At 33.6% G+C, this 22265-nt stretch overlaps 1 protein-coding gene and 2 long non-coding RNA genes across 3 annotated transcripts; 1 reads left to right on the plus strand and 2 right to left on the minus strand.

Annotated features, from left to right (window-relative positions):
• Window positions 1–1105: 1105 nt before the first annotated feature.
• LOC135123704 (inosine-5'-monophosphate dehydrogenase) lies at window positions 1106–4480 on the minus strand. The gene is made up of 9 exons (XM_064048557.1): window positions 4379–4480; window positions 3238–3320; window positions 3131–3179; window positions 2973–3074; window positions 2792–2920; window positions 2583–2738; window positions 1912–2530; window positions 1557–1857; window positions 1106–1504 (listed from the first exon to the last, which is right to left on the minus strand). The coding sequence occupies exons 2-9, from the start codon at window positions 3318–3320 to the stop codon at window positions 1399–1401; spliced, it is 1545 nt and encodes a 514-aa protein (XP_063904627.1). The 5' UTR covers window positions 4379–4480; the 3' UTR covers window positions 1106–1398.
• A 13154-nt stretch (window positions 4481–17634) lies between these two features.
• LOC135123146 (uncharacterized) lies at window positions 17635–18116 on the minus strand. The gene is made up of 2 exons (XR_010279556.1): window positions 17912–18116; window positions 17635–17850 (listed from the first exon to the last, which is right to left on the minus strand). It is a non-coding gene; the product is annotated as an uncharacterized LOC135123146 (long non-coding RNA).
• A 277-nt stretch (window positions 18117–18393) lies between these two features.
• On the plus strand, window positions 18394–18805 carry LOC135123145 (uncharacterized). The gene is made up of 2 exons (XR_010279555.1): window positions 18394–18557; window positions 18617–18805. It is a non-coding gene; the product is annotated as an uncharacterized LOC135123145 (long non-coding RNA).
• The last annotated feature ends 3460 nt before the right edge of the window (window positions 18806–22265 follow it).

The following is a 22265-nucleotide window of genomic DNA, read 5'->3' on the forward strand; positions in this document are numbered from 1 at the left end:
ATGAAATACGCGGAAGATTTAAAATTCAGCCACAAGCTGTGATCGTCAACAAAATGGAAGACCTACGTTGTTTTGAAATCGTGGAATGCATTCATAGCAAAAGTGGTGAACTCCAAAAATGAACAAGTAGCTTTATATGTATTAAAATGCAAAAATATGGAGGGGGCTGAAAAGCAACTATCAAAGTAGGTAATGATGAAATCCCGGCAAAAATGAGGACAAGAAAAAACCGCATGAACTTCAACATAGTTTCAAAACGGAAATTTGAACAGCGAATATAAAACGTTGCAATTAATATGTATAATACATACAAATGATCAAAATATTTGTGTGTTGGTTTCAGTAAAATACAGAAATGCGCAAATAAAAATGAATTCGGTTTGCTACAAAATCGATAGCATATTATTATTGCATAATAATAAATATTACGTGCTGTATTTTACAAAATACAAATTCCTCTGTTGCCAAGTTGCCATGCAATAAAAATATGTAATTATTTTCAGAACTTGCGTAAATGGTGACTATGTAAAATAAAGTAACAATTTTACACTAATTGAAGGTACAAATATGTAGAACGTGAAAAAGTTTAATGCTAGTGGCGATTAAACTACCAGTCAAAACGGTAAAACAAAAATAATACGATTAATATAAACAAATCTTTATGGATACTAGAGAAAGATCACTAGCTACTGACTGCAAAAATAAATTAATTATACGACAAACAGTGACAAGATACATGTAGTTCTGATTTGCACGAATTTGAATCCACCAGGAAAGTGGAAAATCATGTTGAGCCTAATCAGATATCTTTGTTAATACAATCAGCATTCCAAATTAATGGCGCATCAGCACGATTTACTCTTTAGAAAGTAAATATTCAATTTTCGTCGCATATTGTTACACATTACGCATTTCAAATCAATACTCGTTATAATATTGATTGACCACGTGACGAAACAATACTGTTCGTTAACCATCCTCCGCACAATCTCTTTGTCTGTACATGTAGGTATACGTAAAATATATTATTCAGTCTCTCAGTCAGCACATGTTCAGGTTTCCAGATAGAGAAGGGGTTACGTCTTACGTCAGAGTAAAAACACGATTTTACGACAGTATATCGTTCTTATATACATATTTTTTAAATAAGGTACACATATTAATCACGATACAATGGAAGTATCTACTTTATCAACGATAACCTTTTTTAAATACTTTGAAACAAGATCGTATAAAATAAAATATACTAGTAGATTGCCTAACATTTACAATTTCAGTTCATTATCATTCTTGTTTTAAAACAAATTCATATGTACATGCTGGGTTTCACGTCCTTTATGATTTATACAAAAATAATTTTAGTTCTTCTCTTAAATATAAAAATGAAGTTGATCCCACTTAAAATAATCTTTTCTCATAGGAAAACAGACTGTGAACATTCCCTTCCAGTTGTGCAGAATGAGATCTCAGTTCAAATCTTAGATCTCCAGAATCAATCATGGATCTAAAATATTCACAAAATAGATGATACAAAATTACGTGGAAACTGATAATACCTTAGTTTGATTAGCGATTTTACTCCTATATCTTGGCATCCATGCCTAAGTCCACATTGTAAATACGGAACAAAGCGAAATACTGAACCTTTATCGACGATACTACCACTAACACCTTGCGCTACTTTTAGTTTATCTGCATTACTATGGAAATATCTGTTCATCGCTGAACCTTGAGCATCTTTTCTATCCATAGCTTCTATACTTCCCATTCCTCTATATTTCTTTAATCTGACTCCATCAGAAAAGTAATATTCACCGGGAGCTTCTGAAGTTCCCGCCAACATAGAACCCATCATCACTATAATAACACCATTAGTAACATATTGAAGACAGTTTCTGAATATCTACTTACCAGATGACGCTCCTAAAGATAAAGCTTTGATAATATGACCAATAGACTGAATGCCACCATCTGCTATGACTGGCACGTTAAACTTTTTGGCGTACTGTGAGACTCGATAAACGGCAGTCGCTTGAGCTCTCCCTACTGCCATCACTTCCTGGGTGATACAGATGCTTCCACTTCCCATTCCTACGCGTAAAGCATCAGCACCAGCATCAATAAGATTCTTTGCTTGTTTGACAGTGACAACGTTCCCTGCTACCACTTGCAAATTCGGGTATGTTTGCTTAATAAACTTTATCATGTTAATCTGATATATTGAATTGCCTTGGGAAGAATCCAAAATAATAACATCAACTCCAGCAGTGACCAGATGTCGAAGTCGTTCTTTGTCTTCGTCACGTGTACCAATGGCTGCCCCAACAATCAACTGTTTATTATCATCCTTGGATGCAGTAGGGTAACTTTTCGCTTTTTTCAGATCTGTGCGTGCCATTAACGCGACTAGATTTCCTTCCGCGTTGACGATGGGAAGTTTACCTTTTTTGCTTTTAGCAAGAATGGAATTGGCTTCTGGAAGTGTTACTCCCAACTGAGCTGTAACGAGATCGTCTAGCTTTGTCATAATCTGTGGAAAGTAGATTTAGTGCAAGTTTTTTTTTTGTGTAAAATCAACTCACACTTTCAAGCTTGGTATTAACATAATTCTGATCTTCTAAAAAGTCCAGATCTCGTGACGTAACTATTCCGACGAGCTTGCCGCCCATTTTTCCGTCTTGTGTGATTGGAATGCCAGAGAAGCCTTGTTCTTTTTTAGTTTTAAGAACATCAGCTACCTAGAAATGTGTGACTAATGTTTTTGAGGTTGATATAATTGAGAAAAGTGTACCGTATTTGTAGGACACAAAACGACGGGGTTATGGATAAATCCGTGTTTATATTTTTTTACTTTAAGTACTTCATTAGCTTGATACTCTGGCGAACAGTTGTGATGTATAACGCCGATACCACCACAGAGCTTAAATTATAGATAGTGAGTACAGAATCTTAAGAATTTACAAAAAATATACAGCCATAGCTATCGCCATCGCCGCCTCTGTGACCGTGTCCATTGGTGAAGAAACGAGTGGGGCTTTTAGTGTAATTTTTTTTGTTAGTTGGGTTGTTAAATCCTAAAATATGGAAAGTTAATTGGATGTATTTTCTAATGAGTGCGGATCAAACTCACCACAACATCTGGCGTAAAATCAATATATCCGGGTAGTATTATAAAGTCGCTGTTCAAAGAGAATATTTTAAAGTAGACAAAGTTAGAGAAGTAAGATATCGACTTACTTGTAAGTGAGACCATGGCCGTTATTCATCATTTCTTCGGCGGAGAGGCCGTCTTCTAGTACGTTATTATCGGAATGGGCCATCTAAACAAAAATATTACAAATATTACGTTCTCTGTTTATCAAATAATGTATTAATCACTTAATTATGCAAAACTTCTTTTGCTTATTTGATTACCGTTCTATTTTTAGTAGAATATATAGGGCAACTGCCAGTGTAAATAAGACAATGTTTGGCGGCTTCTTTTAATAGGTGTTTGCGTGAGTGAGTTAATACGACATATTTCCGTGGAAATTAATAAGTCAACAAAGAGCAAAAACGTCCAGGAGTTAATAGAAACAATAAAATATGCGGATATGAAATCAGAAATAGTTGTATGTAGTCAAGCTAAACCAATGAAATAACTTCCTCTCTCACTTTACAAAACACAAATATAACAAACCAACAGAAACTTTATAACGCAACTAAATTTACTACATATATATCTTTAAACAGTTGGCTTTATGCAATATAATACTTTCTTTATCAGACTTTGATACAAAGAAGAATTTGCGCTTATCTCTACCTATAGGTCATAACAAAATATCAAAAACATTTTTGAACACCTGTTGGTAATTTCAACAACTATTTGTACGTTAAAACTGCCAAACCGGTAATTAAAATATTTTCTTAAAAAATGTTTTGCGACATAAACGTAAATACAAAGGAGTACGCAAAAGATTTTTCGAAGTGGGCGTTAAGTTACCTATTTTGTTAAGCAAAAATTGCATTCATATATTCGGAGACTTAGAAAATTTTAAATTAAATTTATTTATACAGCTGCCGCAATAAGAATTCCCCACAGATTAAATCAAAACAAAAAAAAATCCGGCCGGCAAAGTAAAAAAAAGCCATTATTACAATTAGTAACACTTCCTTATAATTATGGATATTTGACGCAAAAAGGATATTTCACCTAAAATTGCATTCCATTGTTTTAATTTTTGCGTAAAGAAATGAATAGCGAACCACGTGGAACAGCTACGAAAAAGCCGCTATACTAATAATTGAACACGATGATTTGGAATTTCTGCGTTGAAGCAGGGCATTGCGTGCTTATAAATACTTTAAACACTTAATTAAAGCCATGAAGATTACTTACGGTGATTTGGTCGTGAAAAGCAAATAGAAAAGCACAATCTTTGGGAGTATTCTGAATTCGGTATTTGAACGTTCAATCACGTCGGCTGTTTGACGTAAAAGACCGAGGAGTTTGGAGTGCAATCGAATTCGTAGTCACCCCACCACACATCACAATTTTATCCGCGCCATCTATACCACTGTATGTTAACAAACTGTAAATATCTACTGTTCCTGCTGGTGCGACGATAACATTCGATAGAGAGCGTTATAATATATATATTTCACTGCATATTTATGTATATATTTAAAATTGTAAAGTGTAGATTTTAGATTCATAGCACCTGATATAATAATTATCTTTTATTTGTTTTAGCACTTAAGTATTTTACTCCATTCTTTTCATCTCTCTAAGTTATTTTTACCCATTGGTCTTTTTTTCTATGCCTAATAACAGTGGCGGCTCGTGACTGTCTGATGTGGTAAGGCGATGATAGAAGTTTGACAATAATATTATCAGTGGCGGCTGGTGGGTCAAAATTTCGGGTCGGCCAAATATTTTGAGTCTACACCTTGGTGTTATATATTTTCGTAATGTATGGCTGCTACTCATTAACCACTGACATTTTACGTGCCAGGATGTACAAAACATCTCAAATGTTTCGACCTGTTAAAATAATTTTTTATAGGAAATTGACAATGTCAGTTTGATTCCAAATACTATTAATCCTTAATTCTACTTGTTCTGCTTTATCATTAATTGAGAACCACCGAAAACATTATTTTTACTGAGTTCCGCGTCGACCGGCGGCTATACGGCTTGCCGACCCCGGACATCCACAATTAAATAATAATAATTAAATAATGACATGCAGTTAAAAAATATAAAAAAAAAGTAATAATAAAAGTACCAACTCTTAACTATCTTCATTTACATTTTTTTTTTTTTTAATGTAGGTATATGACAAATTGTCAAATAAATTAATTAAATAATTGAAAAATTAAAATGATTTAAAACTTTAAATTCGTTTCTGAAATATCTGAAAACGCTTAGATGCTAAAAATACAGAAAAAGCGCATTTATGTTGTAGCTAAGTTATGTACGAAAAATAAAATTTTAGATAATTTAATGTAATTTTTTTCGTTTATTATTCATACACAGGAAAATGTATTAAATCGACAATTATTATTAAAAAAAAAATAGTATGCACTGAAGAACATCGAAGCCGTTATTGTTTTGTAATTTGGTTAGCTATCTTAAATATTAAGCGTTTTAAAAACTAAATTCGCGTTGCTGGGTACGGCGAAGGAGGATTTCGCCGGACCTGGCACAACATACGTTCCGCCAGGTCTTTGTCTACTACAGTGTACTAGACAAAGAGAACGATGAAATCGTAAGCTGCTACGAAGTCGAAACATCGAGCATAATGCATTCCTGGATACGGCGTGCCGAAATCTCGCCGGCAAAGCGTGTTTATCAGCATTTAAAATTAGCAACAAATGCTTTATTTTGTACCTACAATATAATAAAATATATTTTTAATATATATGATCTATCCTAACGTACATTCAAACTTTATTTCTTTTTTTATTTTCTAATTTCAACGCTTACTAAGTATTTTAAAATGACTGGTACGGCGTGGCCGACCCTGCCGCCCCTGACCAGCCGCCCCTGAATATTATCAATAATAAAATGAATTAAATTAATGTGATTAATGCATATTACTTGGTCTTAGTAGTTAGTAATGATAGAAGTCTTGCCTGAATACCGTTCATTTCCCAGTCAGTAGTGGGTCCTAATAATAGTAATAATAATAATAATATTAACACCCATAACACATTTAATCAACAATGTTTTTACAAGTCAAAATTTTGTTTAAACTAGCACTTTCTTGGAGGGATTCGGCAATAGTTGTGTTCCTTTCTAAATCTTTTAAGCCCATGAAATTTTTAATGTGTACTTTGGAACTTTTATGTAACTTTGCACTTCGAATGAAATTCTTTAAATCGTTATATCCCGGAGACGTCGTCCATGTGTTTTTTACATTGCCTAAGAGTAGACACGGCCAACAATATAGACTTTCAGCATAAATATTACGGCTACGGCAGAGCCGTTTATGTTTCGTACCAGGCTGGTTTAAAAGACCTGGAGTACTGATGACACTGTCGCTTATCAATGGAAGTTAACGGTTTTGACTGTTCGATATTTAGCAAAATTTACCGACGTTCTAACTCGGTTCGTCGTGAAAACGGCGTTTCAAGAAGCAACATGACAATATCGTACTCGGGATTCATTTTTCACTCACCTGTACCCTGTACCTATGAAAGAGACAAAAACACGAAACACCAACTCCTGGACTTTTATTCACGTTTATGCTAATTACCCACGCACCCTGCACCCCTTCCATTCTGTAAAATAAATGGGAAAATGGTTTAATGGGTCCGCCGAAATTGGCCGAGAAGCATCGAAGATATCGCCTCAGTTCCGAGCGAATTCATGTATAGGAGTATAGCAGCTGAGTCATGGAAATCCGTGTCTGTGATTGGGCTTCATTGGCTTAAGTGAACCGACGCTCTGGCCGCTTCAGTTAAAGAATTCGGGGGATAAATCGTACAGTATTCAACGGAAAATGTCCGCAGAAAGTGTAAAAAATAAAAAATAATCTACAGATTTACCATTTCAACATATTTTTGTAACTAAAAATGCATTGAAAGGTCTTTTTTAATTATAAATTAAGTCAATCTGTTCTTAAGATATATGCTGTGAGGCGCCGCCTCACTTGCCTCATATGACGAGCCGCCACTGCCTAATAATTATATCAAGATCTTGCTTTTTACTATTTTGTTATGAGCGAACAGGTTTCGAGGTATTTCTATTTTCCCAAATACTCAGGGTCCTAACTTTTACACTGATTTATCTTTTACATATTAAAATTAGATTTAGTTTTAATTAAAACTAAATACTGAATTACACTTTTGTCACAGTTTCTTAGTTCAAGAATTTTATTCTTGACAATGGTGTCTACTATTAGAGACCCTAGATATACTTTGGAAAAGAGTTGTGACACGATACGTCAAAATTAATGGTAGCACGTAGACGTCGAAAAGAATGGTCGTCGTCTGCTGCGTACGAAACTGCAGTAATACAAACGCAAATGGTTTCTCATTGTTTAAATGCCCCGAAAACGAGATATTACGTAATAAATGGGATCCTTGGGAAGATTCTACATTTTTAAAAAAGACAATTGGGACCCCTGAGAAATTGTTTAGAGAAATATGGATTTTGCAATTAAACTCCGTCCCTCGATCTGATTACAAATGAAGAACTCATTAAAAATGAAATCGAGGTGGGTTTTTTCCTCAAGACGTTTCGATTTTTCAATTTTTCGATTTGTTACACATTCGGTTTTCCAATTTTTCTACATATTTCTCGATTTATGGAGATTTCGACTTTTTGATTGTCCGATTGTTTAATTTCCCGATTTTTCTAATTTTAGAATTTTCGATTTCTTTAATTTAAAAGTTTCTTTTTAGTGTATCTCATTTTCCACAAAAAAATAGACAATATTCCCCGAATCAAAGAAAACAGTGGTTAAAACTGCGTTACAAATTTCCATTAATAATAGAGATATTTGTTTTTAAAAAATGTAATAAAAAATTTCACTTCTTCGCTGATTCGATGCCCTCATGGGTCATTTTTTTTACACTATGATTGGTATTATCATTTTTTTTATAGTGGACTTGTTTGACTAGTACTTCAGAAGCGAGGGAAGTTCTAATGAAAGTCCGCTACATATATCTTATTCCAAAGTATATCTAGGGACACAAGTGTCTACCTTCTGTGATATCGATCGAGAGAATAATAAAAAATTGGTCTAAAGAGTTTAGACAGTACTTCCCTCGCTGTCGGAAACGTGACGACTGCATGCCTATTATGTTTTTTTTCGCAGTGGATTTCAAAGAATTCGGTTTTGTAGTTTCTGAGTAAATCAGTAAAATAAATTTACGCATTCATTAATTTTTTTGAGTCACCCTGTATATGCAAATCCAAAAAATATGAATGGAGTGATAGATCACAAGTACAGACTGATCATATTTTGTACATTTTAGATATGATTTATTCGGCAAACTTTCGAGCTGACGTCATCAAGTTTTTGGAGGGGATAAGCAAATATATTTTGACTAAACATTTATTATGCTCTTTATGACCTTAAAACATCTGCAAGATTTCAGAGCATTCGGTTTTGTAGTTCCTGATTAAATCAAAAAAATAAATTTACGCATTCATTAATTTTTTTGAGTCACCCTGTATATGCAAATCCAAAAAATATGAATGGAGTGATAAATTACAAGTACAGACTCATCATATTTTTACAGTTTAGATAGGATTTATTCGGCAAACTTTCGAGCTGACGTCATCAATTTTTTGGAGGGGATAAGCAAATATATTTTGACTAAACATTTATTATGCTCTTTATAACCTTAAAACATCTGCAAGATTTCAAAGCATTCGGTTTTGTAGTTTCTGAGTAAATCAGTAAAATAAATGTACACATTCATTAATTTTTTTGAGTCACCTGTATATGCAAATCCAAAAAATATGAATGGAGTGATAGATCACAAGTACAGACGCATCATATTTTGTACATTTTAGATATGATTTATTCCACAAACTTTTGAGCTGACGTCATCAAGTTTTTGGAGGGGATAAGCAAATATTTTTTGACTAAAGATTTATGATGCTCTTTATAGCCTTAAAACATCTGCAACATTTCAAAGCATTCTGGTTAGCAGATTAAAAATTAAATTTCAAAATGTTGTTTTATAATTTTGATTTTTTTTCCAAAAATCTGGACGTTTCGGGTGAAAAGTCGATTCGGAGTTGTAAACTACATGTGTAGGACTATGTTATTTTATACAATTGAAAACCCGTTTACTATGTACAATTTTGAAGTGACGTCATAGCATTAGTGGTGGGAATGATTAGACAAATTTTGGTTAGCGTTTTACCATCTACATGATATTCTTAATATAAGTACAAAATTTCACAACAATCGGTCCAGTACTTTCGGAGATTATCTGTCTAATAAAAATCCGGGACGGCAGACGGACAGACGGACAGACGGACAGACAGACGGAAATGGGAGACCTATTTCTTCGTCTTCTAGGGGTCATGAAAGATCGAGAAAACGTAAAAGTAGAGAGTCGGCCGACGGACTCGATTACAATGCTTCCTTTGCTTACGCTCGAGAAGTAAAAACAAAATCAAAGATATTTGATGATGTGTCTTTGACAGAATTTTCGTCTTATCAGAGTACTATCAATTTCAAAGCTTCAGTTTCAAATGCCAAGGATCAAAGACAATTTTTGGTTGTTTTTGATCGTGTTTTTCTTGCACTGTTGGTAATTTATACGAGTATATAAAAGGCAGTGTCCTGAATCCTGATTCACTGACCTATCAACATCCAGTCCAAACCACTAATGATAGAAATTTGAAATTTGAAGAGGATGTTCATTTTATACTGGGGGCAACGTTTAAGCACCGCCAACTTAATCTGCCCCCACTACGCTCCGTAGCGCCGTCACAATGTGTCCATTTCCACTTGACTGTTGAAATTGATTCTGTTAACCTCAAAAATATCTATCGATACAATTTTTTCTTACTGATTGACATAGCAAACGTTTGTGTTTCAAAAGTGTCAGAAAGACGCAAAAATGTTAAGTATCCATCAAACAGAACAAATAAAATCGTACAAAAGTAAAAAGAACGATAGGTTTAACTATTTACATTACTAATAATAATAATAACAAACATGGAAAAGCAGAATTCCAAGATGAAAAAACAAAACTACTTGGTGATGTCTAGAATAAAAATGAAATGGTAACTTCAAAAGATGTTCATCTCTTCTCTCCGTTGTGAAAAATTGTGTACGAGTATACTAGTCAACATATTAAAAAAAAAAAAAACACATATCCAAAAATAAGAACCGCTTCCGAATATGAAAAAAGATAACTGATTATTGCAGTTTGAAAACCTTTCTATTCAGTGGTTTATTACGAATTGATTGTTTTTTCACAGAATCGGTTTTTTGCAAGCAAATGTTACTTAAAATTGATTTCATCACTAGTTCAATGATCATTTTTGAAATTTGTTCTTTATGTTGTTTATAATTATTAGAAACAAAGATGCGATTTCTCATTAAATGTGGATTCAAAATTGTCATTATTTGTTAGATATGCTAAAATTTCGGTAGCAATATCTGCCAACTGTTTTAAGAGTCCCATAAATTGATAATTTAGATAAATTAGTCCACAACGATCTTGAAAATATATTAAGCGTAAGAGAGAACTTGGACGTGATTTAGATAATCATGTAAGAAGACAATCTTAATTAATTAATCTTTAGTTTTTTGAGTTTTGCCGAACTGACATAATCAATACATTTTATCGTGTTGGCTGATTTTGAAGACTTTACGATGCTACAGCGTAAAATTTTCCATAAAACATACTCTGCCGCCCTAGGACCAGTTGCATCATTTGACCCTTTTTTAAGGCTAATAACGATTATCTGTAATATAATTTGGAAAATTAACATTCAACCATTTTAACCATTCGTTTGTCCGAAATATCTACATTTGGATCACACGATTGACATTGAAACTTTCAAAATTTGTTGGCCATAAATGTTTTTTTGTTAAATGTCTAACAGGTTTTATAGGCAAATCTTTTTGAAAAGTATACAATTTTTCTAGGTATTCAGAAGAAATCGTACCTTCATTAAAATTCATTTCACGCTTTAAAAATAAACCTCTTGCATTTTTGAAGGCATGATAGAAATAGAAACTTAAAAAAATATGGACATTGGATGAGGAATAGGGGCTAGCCCGGGCTTGGTGACTCGTGGTGCGTCCCCACTCCACGCCCGCCTGTGCAACAGGACCTGCGACAACGTAGTGTTCTCTGTTTTTCAGACTAATCTGGGTACGAAACGCACGCGCAGATTAATTCAGGCGTCTCGGACTAGCCCTTAGATCAGTTTTATCGGAAAATAAGGAGTATAATGAGCATGTTGAACGTAAGAAAATTTAAAGAACAGAATTGCAAAGATCTGTTATCGGCTTTATTGTTTATAAATTTGAGAAATTTATATTTTACTAATTTTAAAACCTCTAAAAAATTAGGCTGGGCATTTCCCACCTTGCCCACCTCGACCAGCCGACACTGGACGGTACACCACCGCACAGATGGTTCTCACCATCGAGGAACCTTTCGTGCATAATTTTTAAGTACATGCAAAAGAAATATCGCCTTTTCTTCGTTTTTTTCTGCGTCGTCATAAAGTCTCCGTAACAGTTTTGAAAATATAATGAGTTTTTCTTGTTTTTTACTTCAAGGTCTTTTAATTTTCCCAAACAGTTTTTGCATTTTTGTGCCATTCTTTTTAACTTTAAATTTAGAATTTTGCGATGATATCTTAGATCATCCACTTCTCTTTGGTTAAGTGAATTAACTTGAATAAATTTAGAGTTATTTTTGTCTTGAAAGATCGAATCAGCGTCAGGAACATGAAGTTCTTCAATATTGTTTTACAGTTAAAACAATCCTAAAATTGAAATTACCCAGATAGTGAACAAAAATTACTCTACGTACAAATTTAAAATGTAGTACTGCTGCAGTTAATCGTCTTCTTTTGCCGGAGTTATTTATGCAGTCTGTTTCAAAATGTTTCTTGTGTAGTAAAAACCTTAAAACACGAACTGGGCTTTTAAACACGTCTACCTCCCCCCTAGAACATTTGTCACATATGGTGGAGGCGCCGGGCAGTCCAAATGTGAAGTTTTCCGCTTCGGGGACCTTCTTCTTGTGCGTCTACCAGTGGGGCTGCGGAATCACGACATGAGGATGACGTTTGTGTCGTTGGTTTCAGAACTGACATTAGAAGGTTTGTCCATTTTGGCAACGCGATTTTGAAATTTTCTGTACGTTTGCCCATTCTGCAGCTGCATGGCCACCACGACTGACGATTGGACCCACATTCCAGATAAGCTCGTAGGGGAACGGGTGACCACGATCGATGATATTTATATTATTGTTATTAGTATTTACCTACGGTTAGATTAGATTGTACAAAAAGAACACTAGGGTCCAGTGTTCTCCAGGCAAGGAACGTGTTTAAGTATTTTCCGAAATTCAGCCCCTAAGGGAGTGAAAAGTGGTGGCTATGTTTGTGTGGGAAAAATATTTCTATTGTAAATTTTTACTTGAAACTTTGTATGAATGCTCTTCATCACATTTTTTAATTGAAACTTGGTAATAATGCAGTTCAACACAACACATTGTCCACGCGGGAGAAACTCGTGGATGAAAAGTTAGTGTTGATATAAAAATGGGTTTAAAATAATTCAGCAGCCATTCCTTCTTTTGTCGCATACAAATAGTTGTGCATATTACACATACGGTTACATGCAAAAGTTTTGGGTTCATCTAGCACAGCAAGGCATTGGCCGTGCTTGAATTATCATAGTGTGAAGCCGTCGATTTCGTCAACAACAATTATTTATTGCTTAAAATGTACTAAAGTTTTTCGCCTTCATGTAAATAATGTTACGTTTTTCAACAATTGATTTCACAGTGTTACAAAACTACACGAATAACTATGCAGCACTTATGCACAGAATAATTCCGACTCGACTAGAATGGATTTGAGTAGACACAAATTCTCTCATTGACTGGGCTCAACTGGTCATTCCCGGCGGTGGTCCCGATTTAAGCAGTGCGCTTCTTTCTAGATATTTCGCGATCGGGTTTATTCTGAAGTGCCCATCGCCACTTCTGCTTCCAGGATTAAATCGAATCCTTTGTTATATTTTTTGTGTATGTCTAAATTTAGTTTTAAGTAGAAAATGAAAATATTCACCATACACTTTGCACAATTTATTTTTGAAATTTATCTTCGTTATAATCAAACTGGCGAGAATAATTAAAATTTTCAACTACGAAAAAAGTGAAGATACATTTCTCCAAAGTGAGTATCTTTCTTCATACAGTTTTTCTTTCATTTTTAGAGTTTCTCCAATTTCCAAGTATCCTTTGGTGGTTATGTTATACGGTGCCTATCCATTCAGATGCTTCAGTGTTTTTATTACGATTATTAGGATCACTATTTATAAAAATTATTATTAACCGTAAGAAATTTTGAATGCAGTTAAATTTAAGAGATTCGAGCTTACCCCGTAGCGGCAAAATTAGCCCAGAAGGAGGACAAAGTGTCTACCATTTTATTTTCCGGGAAACTAGCATTAAAGAATGGAAACCGTAGAGAAATCTAGAATAAGTAAATCATATCATCAAGATGAACCACACCTTAAATAAATGTATCAGAAATTCGACAATTTATACGTTAGACTTACAATAAGGTCTAGAAGAATCCAGTAAGAGAATCAGAGTAAAGCTAAAAATTATACCACGTATTTAGACAGTATGATTTTTTTAGCAAATTACATTTTCTAAATTTTTCAATGATGCATTAGTAATAGGATCATTGCCAAAATAAAACTGACGTGGACCACATCGTTTTGTTATTTGGAAATGACAGTCGCGTGTTTGCTATATATACGCACTTCACGCATTTTTTTTTTCACATGCAGACGTGAACGTGCACTTTAGTTTTTTCTCCGAGCAATGATAATATAAATTATTATTATTATTATTATTTTCCAGTAAAAAAAAAATATATAACTTACTTTTAGTCTTTCTAAGAAAATTCAAAAGTGCCATCATTTCTTGGTAGATATGACTATGCTATATCGTGTGGGTTATCTCTAAAAAATACTGACTATCTGAAGACTGACTTAAAGCAGTTTTAGATGTAGATTTAGGTTTAGAAATTAGGTCTCCTGGTTCAGTGCGTCTGTCGTCTGTGTGGATTTTTAGTAGAATGATAATCTCTGAAATTACTAGGTACACCGATTGTTCTTAAATTTTATATGCATGTTAAGAATATCGTGTACCTACATATTAAAACGCAAACCAAAATTTGATTGGTGATGCCATCTCTAAAATTTGCAATAGTAAATATTATTTAAATTTTATCGAATAAGATACTTATAGTCCCGCACTTGTGTATTGTGAATCCGTGTTGAGTTTTTACCCTAAACATTGTGTAACAATATTTTACTATGTAATACTGAAATTGTAAAACCGAATGCTCTGAAAACTTGGCAAGCGTTGTAAAGCCCTCGTAAGCATTGTAAACATTTTCTTAAAATTTTGCCGAATAAAGGGTCCCTATAAGTACTGAATGCCCCGGGGTTCGGTGTTAGGACCACTATTTTTTCTAGCCTATACAGCCGATTTAAAGAGACTCTGACATCCTCTTTTGTCGATGATATCAAGCTATATAATGCTAACACAAATAATAATTTCTGACACAAGATCTTAACACAATTTTCAAATGATTACAGGACTGGCTGCTGCCTCTCAATACCAAAAATGTAGAGTTTTATACATCAGAAACTACAATCCTAAGTTTTCGTATAGCATCGGTGGCACGCCACTGGTCAAAAAGGATTGTTGTTGAGATTTGGGTGTTTTCATCAGTTCTGATCTTTTGTGTTGTATCTTTTGTATAAGGTTTTTTGCAAAACACTCCTCTCGAGGTTAAATATTAAATTGTATAAGACTATTGTTAGGCCTATTCTATTCTTGAATTTGCTAATACCGTTTGGAATCCTCATTATCCCGAAAGACTCTTACAGCTGAACTTACCCAGTTTGGCTCAAAAACGCATAAGAGTTGGCCTAATAATTACCTTCCAAGCACTGACCAATTGGTTATCTCCTATTCACCATTTAGTAGGGTTTTTCAACACAAAAATTCGTTACCCAATGAAATTGTAGACAATCGATCCTGGAATGTCTTCACAATAAGGTACATATTATTACTTTATAACTCACAATTTGCGTAAAAAGATGTGTTCTTCCGTATTGAGTAGCGTGGGCACAAATCAAGAATGGTGTACCCCGTTTTGCTGAAAATGTATGTACAGCACTGGCTGTATCAATATATTACACTGCATCTACTCAAATTGATAAAATTGATGTGTCCTTGATTAAGTGTCACGTCATCATAAAATTTTGTTATGGAATAACGCACTTAAAACAAACGCATAACTTGCTTCTTTGCCTGTACATTAACAATTCACACATATTCGTAAACTTTAATTTTATCATTTTTCGAGGAATCTGTATTTATTCCCTAGTACTTCAGGGGCGAGGATTTTTTTTTATATAATTGTGTGCATGCCTCCTCTTCTACATCAAATGATGCTAAAAAAGTCCAGTCAGTATTTACTAAAACATCATATAATAGAGTATGATTAGCTCTTTGGAAATTATAGCTACTGGTAAGATTATTTAGTAGGAAATTGGAAAAACGAGCATTAAAACTGAAAAAATAGCTAGATGTTGCAAGTCTTCAGTAAATAAAGAACTGTCCGACTTGTCTGCTGAGGCATTAAAATTAGAAAACACGAAATCAAAAATGTGGCGGTTGTTCAGAATATTGTTACACTGATGTGCTTGCAGCCAACTGCCATTCTTGTTGACCACGCATGTGGAGACATCGACATCACTATACTCCACGGAATGGTGGATGAAAACCGCTACTGCTACCGCCGAAATATTAAATGCGGTTACTGATTCAGCATTATCAAACATTAGAATAGACCTGGAAATAATCAATTCCTCGCCTTCACATTCTAACATTCAATATCAACATCAGACACTGATACAGACTCTCAACTCCAATGCTTTAAGCAACCCCACTTTCAATAACTGTCAAATTAATAATCTGACCATTAATTTTATTGATTTTAAAAAATAAATATTGTTGCAATAAGTGACTCTTCTCAGTGTCGTAGGAAAAATAATATACAAAACTCGCTGGAAAGTGTGCATCATTTGCTCGTAAGATTTCGTGCGTCAAAATTCTCACTCGTACGATATCACTAACTTTCCATGCTCGTTATGTACTATGATTATTCCAAAGGAAAACACTTTGTATCGATAACAAGGGCCACCTCATTTGCATACTTCCTCGGTAATTGCTTTAAAATCCATCCCTCAATGGTGAACTTCACCCTAATAAATTAAAAGCATAACTGACCAAAGAGGACGTTGAGTTGGCTGCAAAAATAAAGATTTCTTACTCTCGGGTAGGAAATAGTTTTGTCTATACTGTTATAGATTTGTTTTAAAAAGTTTTATAAACAAAAAATATATCTCATATTAGTTTTCAAGTGCTACTGTAAGGATGATATTGGAAAAGTGTTTTACGTTATTTTCGCATCTTTTAATGACCGTAAGGAATTAAGGGTGAGCTTTAACCCCAATCGAACCAAAGCGCATAACTTTAAACTTTAGAAGGAGTATTTTAAAACCCCTGATGGACAGCTCTCTTTTAAAAAAGGGTTTTTGGTGTTTGAATTCCTCATCAGAGTATGTACTTTATTTTATACAGTTTAAACAGTGTAAAATTATGTTAGAAGTCCCAAAAATAAACTCGTAATTACAACAAATGAAATAATCCGACAATAAATAAACGTACATACGAATATGTTCTAGGAAAGTTACAAATCTTGATATTTTTACAGTTAATTACAGTAAAAATATTATGCCAAGAAAAACTAAATGTAAATAAGTATTTCATATAAAAATACTTTTATTTTCAAACGTCATATAACTGACACTTATATGACGTTCTTACCGGGGTTTAAGTGTCATTTCTATGACACCGTGTTTGAGCGGCACATGAGTACTACTTATACTCCGCCGGCGTATAAATAAAACTTTTATACTCCGCCGGAGTATAAATATATGAAAATCATAGTGGTTGTCAACCATAGTAACCATGATAAGTGAAATCAAGGCAATTCCTTAATGAAGCAAGAAGGTAGGAAATAATCATTTCAAAAGAAGATTAATCGTTTGAAAATAAAATATTGTATTTCATTCGGAGTTTAATTGACTTTATGTGACTCGTATGGACTTAATTCGCCTCGCTATCGCTCGGCGTTTAATCGTCCATACTCAGTCACATAAAGTATCACTTAAACTCCTAATAAAATAAATATCTATTATAAATGGCAATTTACCAAACAAATTATGTTTTGCTGAAAAGAAAATAAAGTTACCATTCGAATAAAAACCAATATATATATATATATATATATATATTTTCGTGTGGCAAAGTCTTCAGTTTACCCCAAAAAGAGACAAATTCTTTGTTTAATAAATTTTATTGTTGTAAAAGTCTATCATAAGTACAAATTTAAATGTATCCATATCCATATCCTAAACCGTAACTACCATATGGAGCATATCCCAAAGACGAATATCCCAAAGATGAATAACCTCCATAAAGACCAGCGCCCAAGTACTGAGGGCGGGCTTTAGGGACAGCTAAAGCAAAAGCGACGAGAGCCAAGAAAAGCAACTGAAATAAAAAAATGTATTGTTTTATTAAAATGTTCATATGGTAACAGATTTAAACTTACAAACTTGAACATGTTGAACTGTTGGAAGTTAGTGGTAATAATGATAACCACGATGATGTTTTCAATATTTATAGTAAAATTATGGTATGTCCTCCAAGCCTGGAGTAGGAAGTTTGTGAAAAATTTACAGGTACAAAATTCATTGGCATTAAAGTTAACAAGTATTCATTTTGTATTTATTTTGCCGAAAAATCGTTAATTTAAATTAAATGTTTCAGATATGTGACTTAAATACCAATAAAGATAAATACATATTTATATATGCAATGCATATTTTTTTTGTAAATATACACAGTTGCTACAGAAATTTTTAACTGGCATGCGTAATAATTAACATAACCTCTTGTAAACAAATATAATAAATTGGTCCATCTTTTTTTAATATTTTCCTGTAGAATAACAACCTTGTAACAACTTTATTTCAATAAATTTGTTTTAAGACCAGGTGTTATGTATGTTAATTAAAGCGAAATCCAGTTTTTTTAAGTGGTTTTGCGTACATGTACTTTAAAAGAACTTCCTGACAATAAGTAACTTACAACCAGACACACCCCCAAAAAGTCACTATAAATAGCGTACAAAACAGTATAGAAACCAGTGGTAACCACAGACCAATCTAAGAAACTACTTCAACATGTTCAAACTCGTAAGTTAAGAATTTGTTTCTTGGTTTAAAGTAATATACCAAACATTTTCTTTTTCCAGTTTGTCTTCTTGGCTCTTGTAGCTCTCGCTTTGGCTGCCCCTAGACCGGAACCCCAAATTCTGGGCACTACTCTTTATGGAGGTTATGCTGGATATGGCGGTTACACTGGTTTAGGATATGCCCCATACTCCTATGGATTAGGCTACATCTAATTGTTACGAAAATATAAATAAAATTTAAAAAACAAACAGTAAATAATTTTATTTTATGAATCTAATTTTTTATAAAAATACTAAACAAATAATGTTTGAAAAGACCTTTTGATCCAATAAACTAAAAATTATCGTGGAATCGACTATGGAACAAACTGAACAATGTTGCTAAATCTTTTCCAAGGATAACTCGATTACAAATTATGGTGCTGCTGGTGCTCGTCCGATACTTAATAAAGCACTAATTGTTTACAAAATCCTTTAATTTTATTAGTTGCATAAATCAATATTAGTGAATAACGATGATTTCCGTGTCATTTACATTTCCTTAAATTTTAAAATTATCCACGATTTTCTTCTACAATTTCATTATGAATAAACTGTTTTATTCGTAAATGTAATGGCTTTTTTAGAAACGGAATAAGTATTTCTATTATGATGTAGGTAATGATTCTTACTAAAAGCCCAAAAAACATCAACATCATAATGCTTTTCAATTTGGATTTCTTATATGTCCGAAATTTTGAAATTTATAGTCGGACCTTAAGATAATAAAATATCACCAACTGTAAATTTGTTTAATAAAGAAAGTTGTCAGGTTGAGTTTTTCACAGCCAAGCTAGGTCAAATCATTATTTAAGAACTTTCCATAATCAACAAATGCTTTTCGATTTTAGTGTGATTCATTCGCCAAAATTTGGCATTGAACAAAATTTTAAAAACCGGTGGAAAACATAAAATTTGACCTTGAACTGTCAACAAAAATGAAACCTTACGTTGGAGATGATTTTTTTTACAACGGAATGCGTTCAAATGCAAAGCGATGAACATCAGGGTTTGACAAACGCACCTAAATCAAACACAAAATATTTAGGTGAAAAATCGTTAATTCCTCCATTCTGGAGAGGTAAAAACAATTGTGAAATAAGTCGACCTTTAAGTAAGAGTAACCTTCAACAAAGAAATTAAATGTTACGAATCAATGTAGTTATTTGAATATCAGTTATCAACAATGGAGTGACAAAAGCTACAATAATAAATGTGAAAATATAAACATGAGGGGTTTTCATAGGAAGAAGGCAACGTGGAAGTGCTTAGCGTGATGTGGCGTAACAAAAAAGATACGCCAACTCCTTCAAGTGTCACTCGACGTTCCTGACTTTGATCAGAATAATATCGTGACAGAATTGTGCCAGTTAGTGAAGAAATTAATAGTTTCAAGGGACCAAATCCAAAAAAAAATTGATACAGTAATCATAATTAAAGAAACACAACAACAAAGAACAATAACAACCACCAAGAAAAAACAGTGGGAAAGGAAGTAGTATCCAACTTCGTAAACGTTGAAAAAAAGGTTCCTGAAGAAGAAAACTGGAAACAGGTCGAAAAGAAAAGAAAGAGAAAAGCGGTTAAGGAAATGAATAATAGGTCAAATTCTCCGAAAAGCCCGAAGAAAATGGAGTCCTTGGTGCCAAAAACATCAAAGAACTCGCAGGAATACATATGACCCCAAAGAACGCGTTCATATATTATGCTTCTAGATTCAGTACTGAAACTACCAAAAAGCAATTCTAAATGTGGTCAAGTTACAGTGCTCTGAACCAGACAAGTTTTCCGAAAAATACGCATCTTTTAAGATTGCAGTCGAAAGAAACAACTATGAAAAGGCAACTTTGCGGAAAACTGGCAAAATGATGCGTACGGTACTAGGTTTTTTCACAAAAACCCGAAGAAACCGACAAACATCGAGTCAAAAGACCCAGAAGAACTCCCAGAACCAGCTAAGAATCACTTTTTGATCTCAAATTATAACATACAATCAATAAAAAACAAACTGGACCAACCCAGCGTATATATATTATTATGTTGATGAAGAAAAGCCATGGAGTCGCATTCGTAGCAATAAGGCAATAGTTTAGATGCAGAATTGATGAGGATATACGTCGAAAGGATAAATTTTATAGTTGTCACAGCATACAGAATGCCAAAAAATGATCTAAATGTATTTTCCGAAATACTGACACAAATTCTCACAATGATAATAATCAACAAATACAAGGATAAAATAATTGTCCTTACAGGAGATTTCAATTTGAACTTTGTTTCCCAATAGAGGTAGATACTAGAGATATAGGGCCAGTTTATATAATACTTTAGCTGAAGTTAAGTTAATTGGGCATTTAACGAGGCGTTTAGCAACGTCTGATTGGCGTCCAGTCGGTCACGTGGTAATTTAACTCCGTGTTAAAAATTTAATCGCAATTAAATATTTAATTGAACTTCGTACATTCGGCTTGAAATTAATAACGACTATACGGTCCGGAATACAGAACAAAACAACAATGACAACTTTTTATTAATTTTAGTAAAAATGATACTACAACACAGAGGAAAGAACTACATATGTCAGATCATCAAGCACATTCTAAAATGTTGCATTCCAAGACAGAATAGAGCTGTAGAATATAAGATAGATATAAGATCGTCAAATCTAGGCAAATGTCAGATGTAAATATACACTGTTTAAGACAAGAATTAGTAAATAATTTTGGTGATTTCAGAAGTATCCTAACCGACAAGACTGCAAATGGTGAAAGCTTCGGATGCGCTTTCATCATTTGTCGTAAAATGCTTTTTGCAACAATTGATAAATCCGCAGAGTTAATCAAAATGGAAAATCACCTTGAAGTACTCCACACGAAATCAAGCATGGAAAAAACTGAAAAGTCATATGAAGACGATAAAGACTACAAGAAACTGTATCAACAAATAATTCAAAATTCAACCATGAAAATAAATGAATATTTTGTGAATAATGCAGCAAATAAACAGAAGGCCATGTGGAAGTCAATATTACAAAAAAAAAAATCATGAAAGAAGAAAACTTAAATTTAACAGCTAAGGTTTTGAACAAATTTTTTGCGTCTGTTCGAAAAACTACGGCAACAAGTATCCCATTAAATGTAAACATCACAGCAGAACATCTGCTCCAACAAGATAATTGCCATGTCACTAAAATTTTGTTTTGTTTTTGACACTACTGAAGATGATTTCCGAAAGATTTTCAACCAAATAAAACCGAAAAAAACCAAAGATATTTTTGACACGAAACGGAACTTCTCAAACAACTTTCAGAAGAACTGGTCAGAGGGTTTCTGGAAGGGTAAATCATCGATAGAAAGTGAAGTCAAGTATGGAGTTCCGCAGGGCTCCATGCTGGCACCAGTTCTTTTCATCATATATATATATATATATATATAGTTGTTATACCGCTTACACAGTCCCGACTCGCTATATCTAGTAAACGTTACCAGACCTTTTGAGACGTTACCAGACCCGGGTTCGGGTCTGATAACGTTTAACCATGTATATCGCCTTCTTGAGCCCAGTACAATTAAAAATTGAAATAAAAAAGTGGGTCTGGTAAAACTGTTGAACGTCAAATTTTATACAGAAATAGTTCATTCCCCTTTTCTGCAGAGGGCGTCGTGTCGCT

This window comes from Zophobas morio, unplaced genomic scaffold (assembly GCF_036711695.1).
Source record: "Zophobas morio isolate AGI-343-1 ecotype UQ-CSIRO unplaced genomic scaffold, CSIRO_AGI_Zmor_V1 ptg000006l, whole genome shotgun sequence".
Taxonomy (NCBI): Eukaryota; Metazoa; Arthropoda; class Insecta; order Coleoptera; family Tenebrionidae; genus Zophobas; species Zophobas morio.

What these genes read in the sequence shown, in the direction of transcription:
- LOC135123704 (XM_064048557.1), bottom strand. Translation starts at nt 3,320, where the DNA reads ATGGCCCATTCCGATAATAACGTACTAGAAGACGGCCTCTCCGCCGAA. An exon ending in GGCCATGGTCTCACTTACAA is followed by an intron (nt 3,180 to 3,237) that starts GTAAGTCGATAT and finishes CTCTTTGAACAG; the next exon opens with CGACTTTATAATACTACCCG. An exon ending in TTTTGTGTCCTACAAATACG is followed by an intron (nt 2,739 to 2,791) that starts GTACACTTTTCT and finishes ACACATTTCTAG; the next exon opens with GTAGCTGATGTTCTTAAAAC.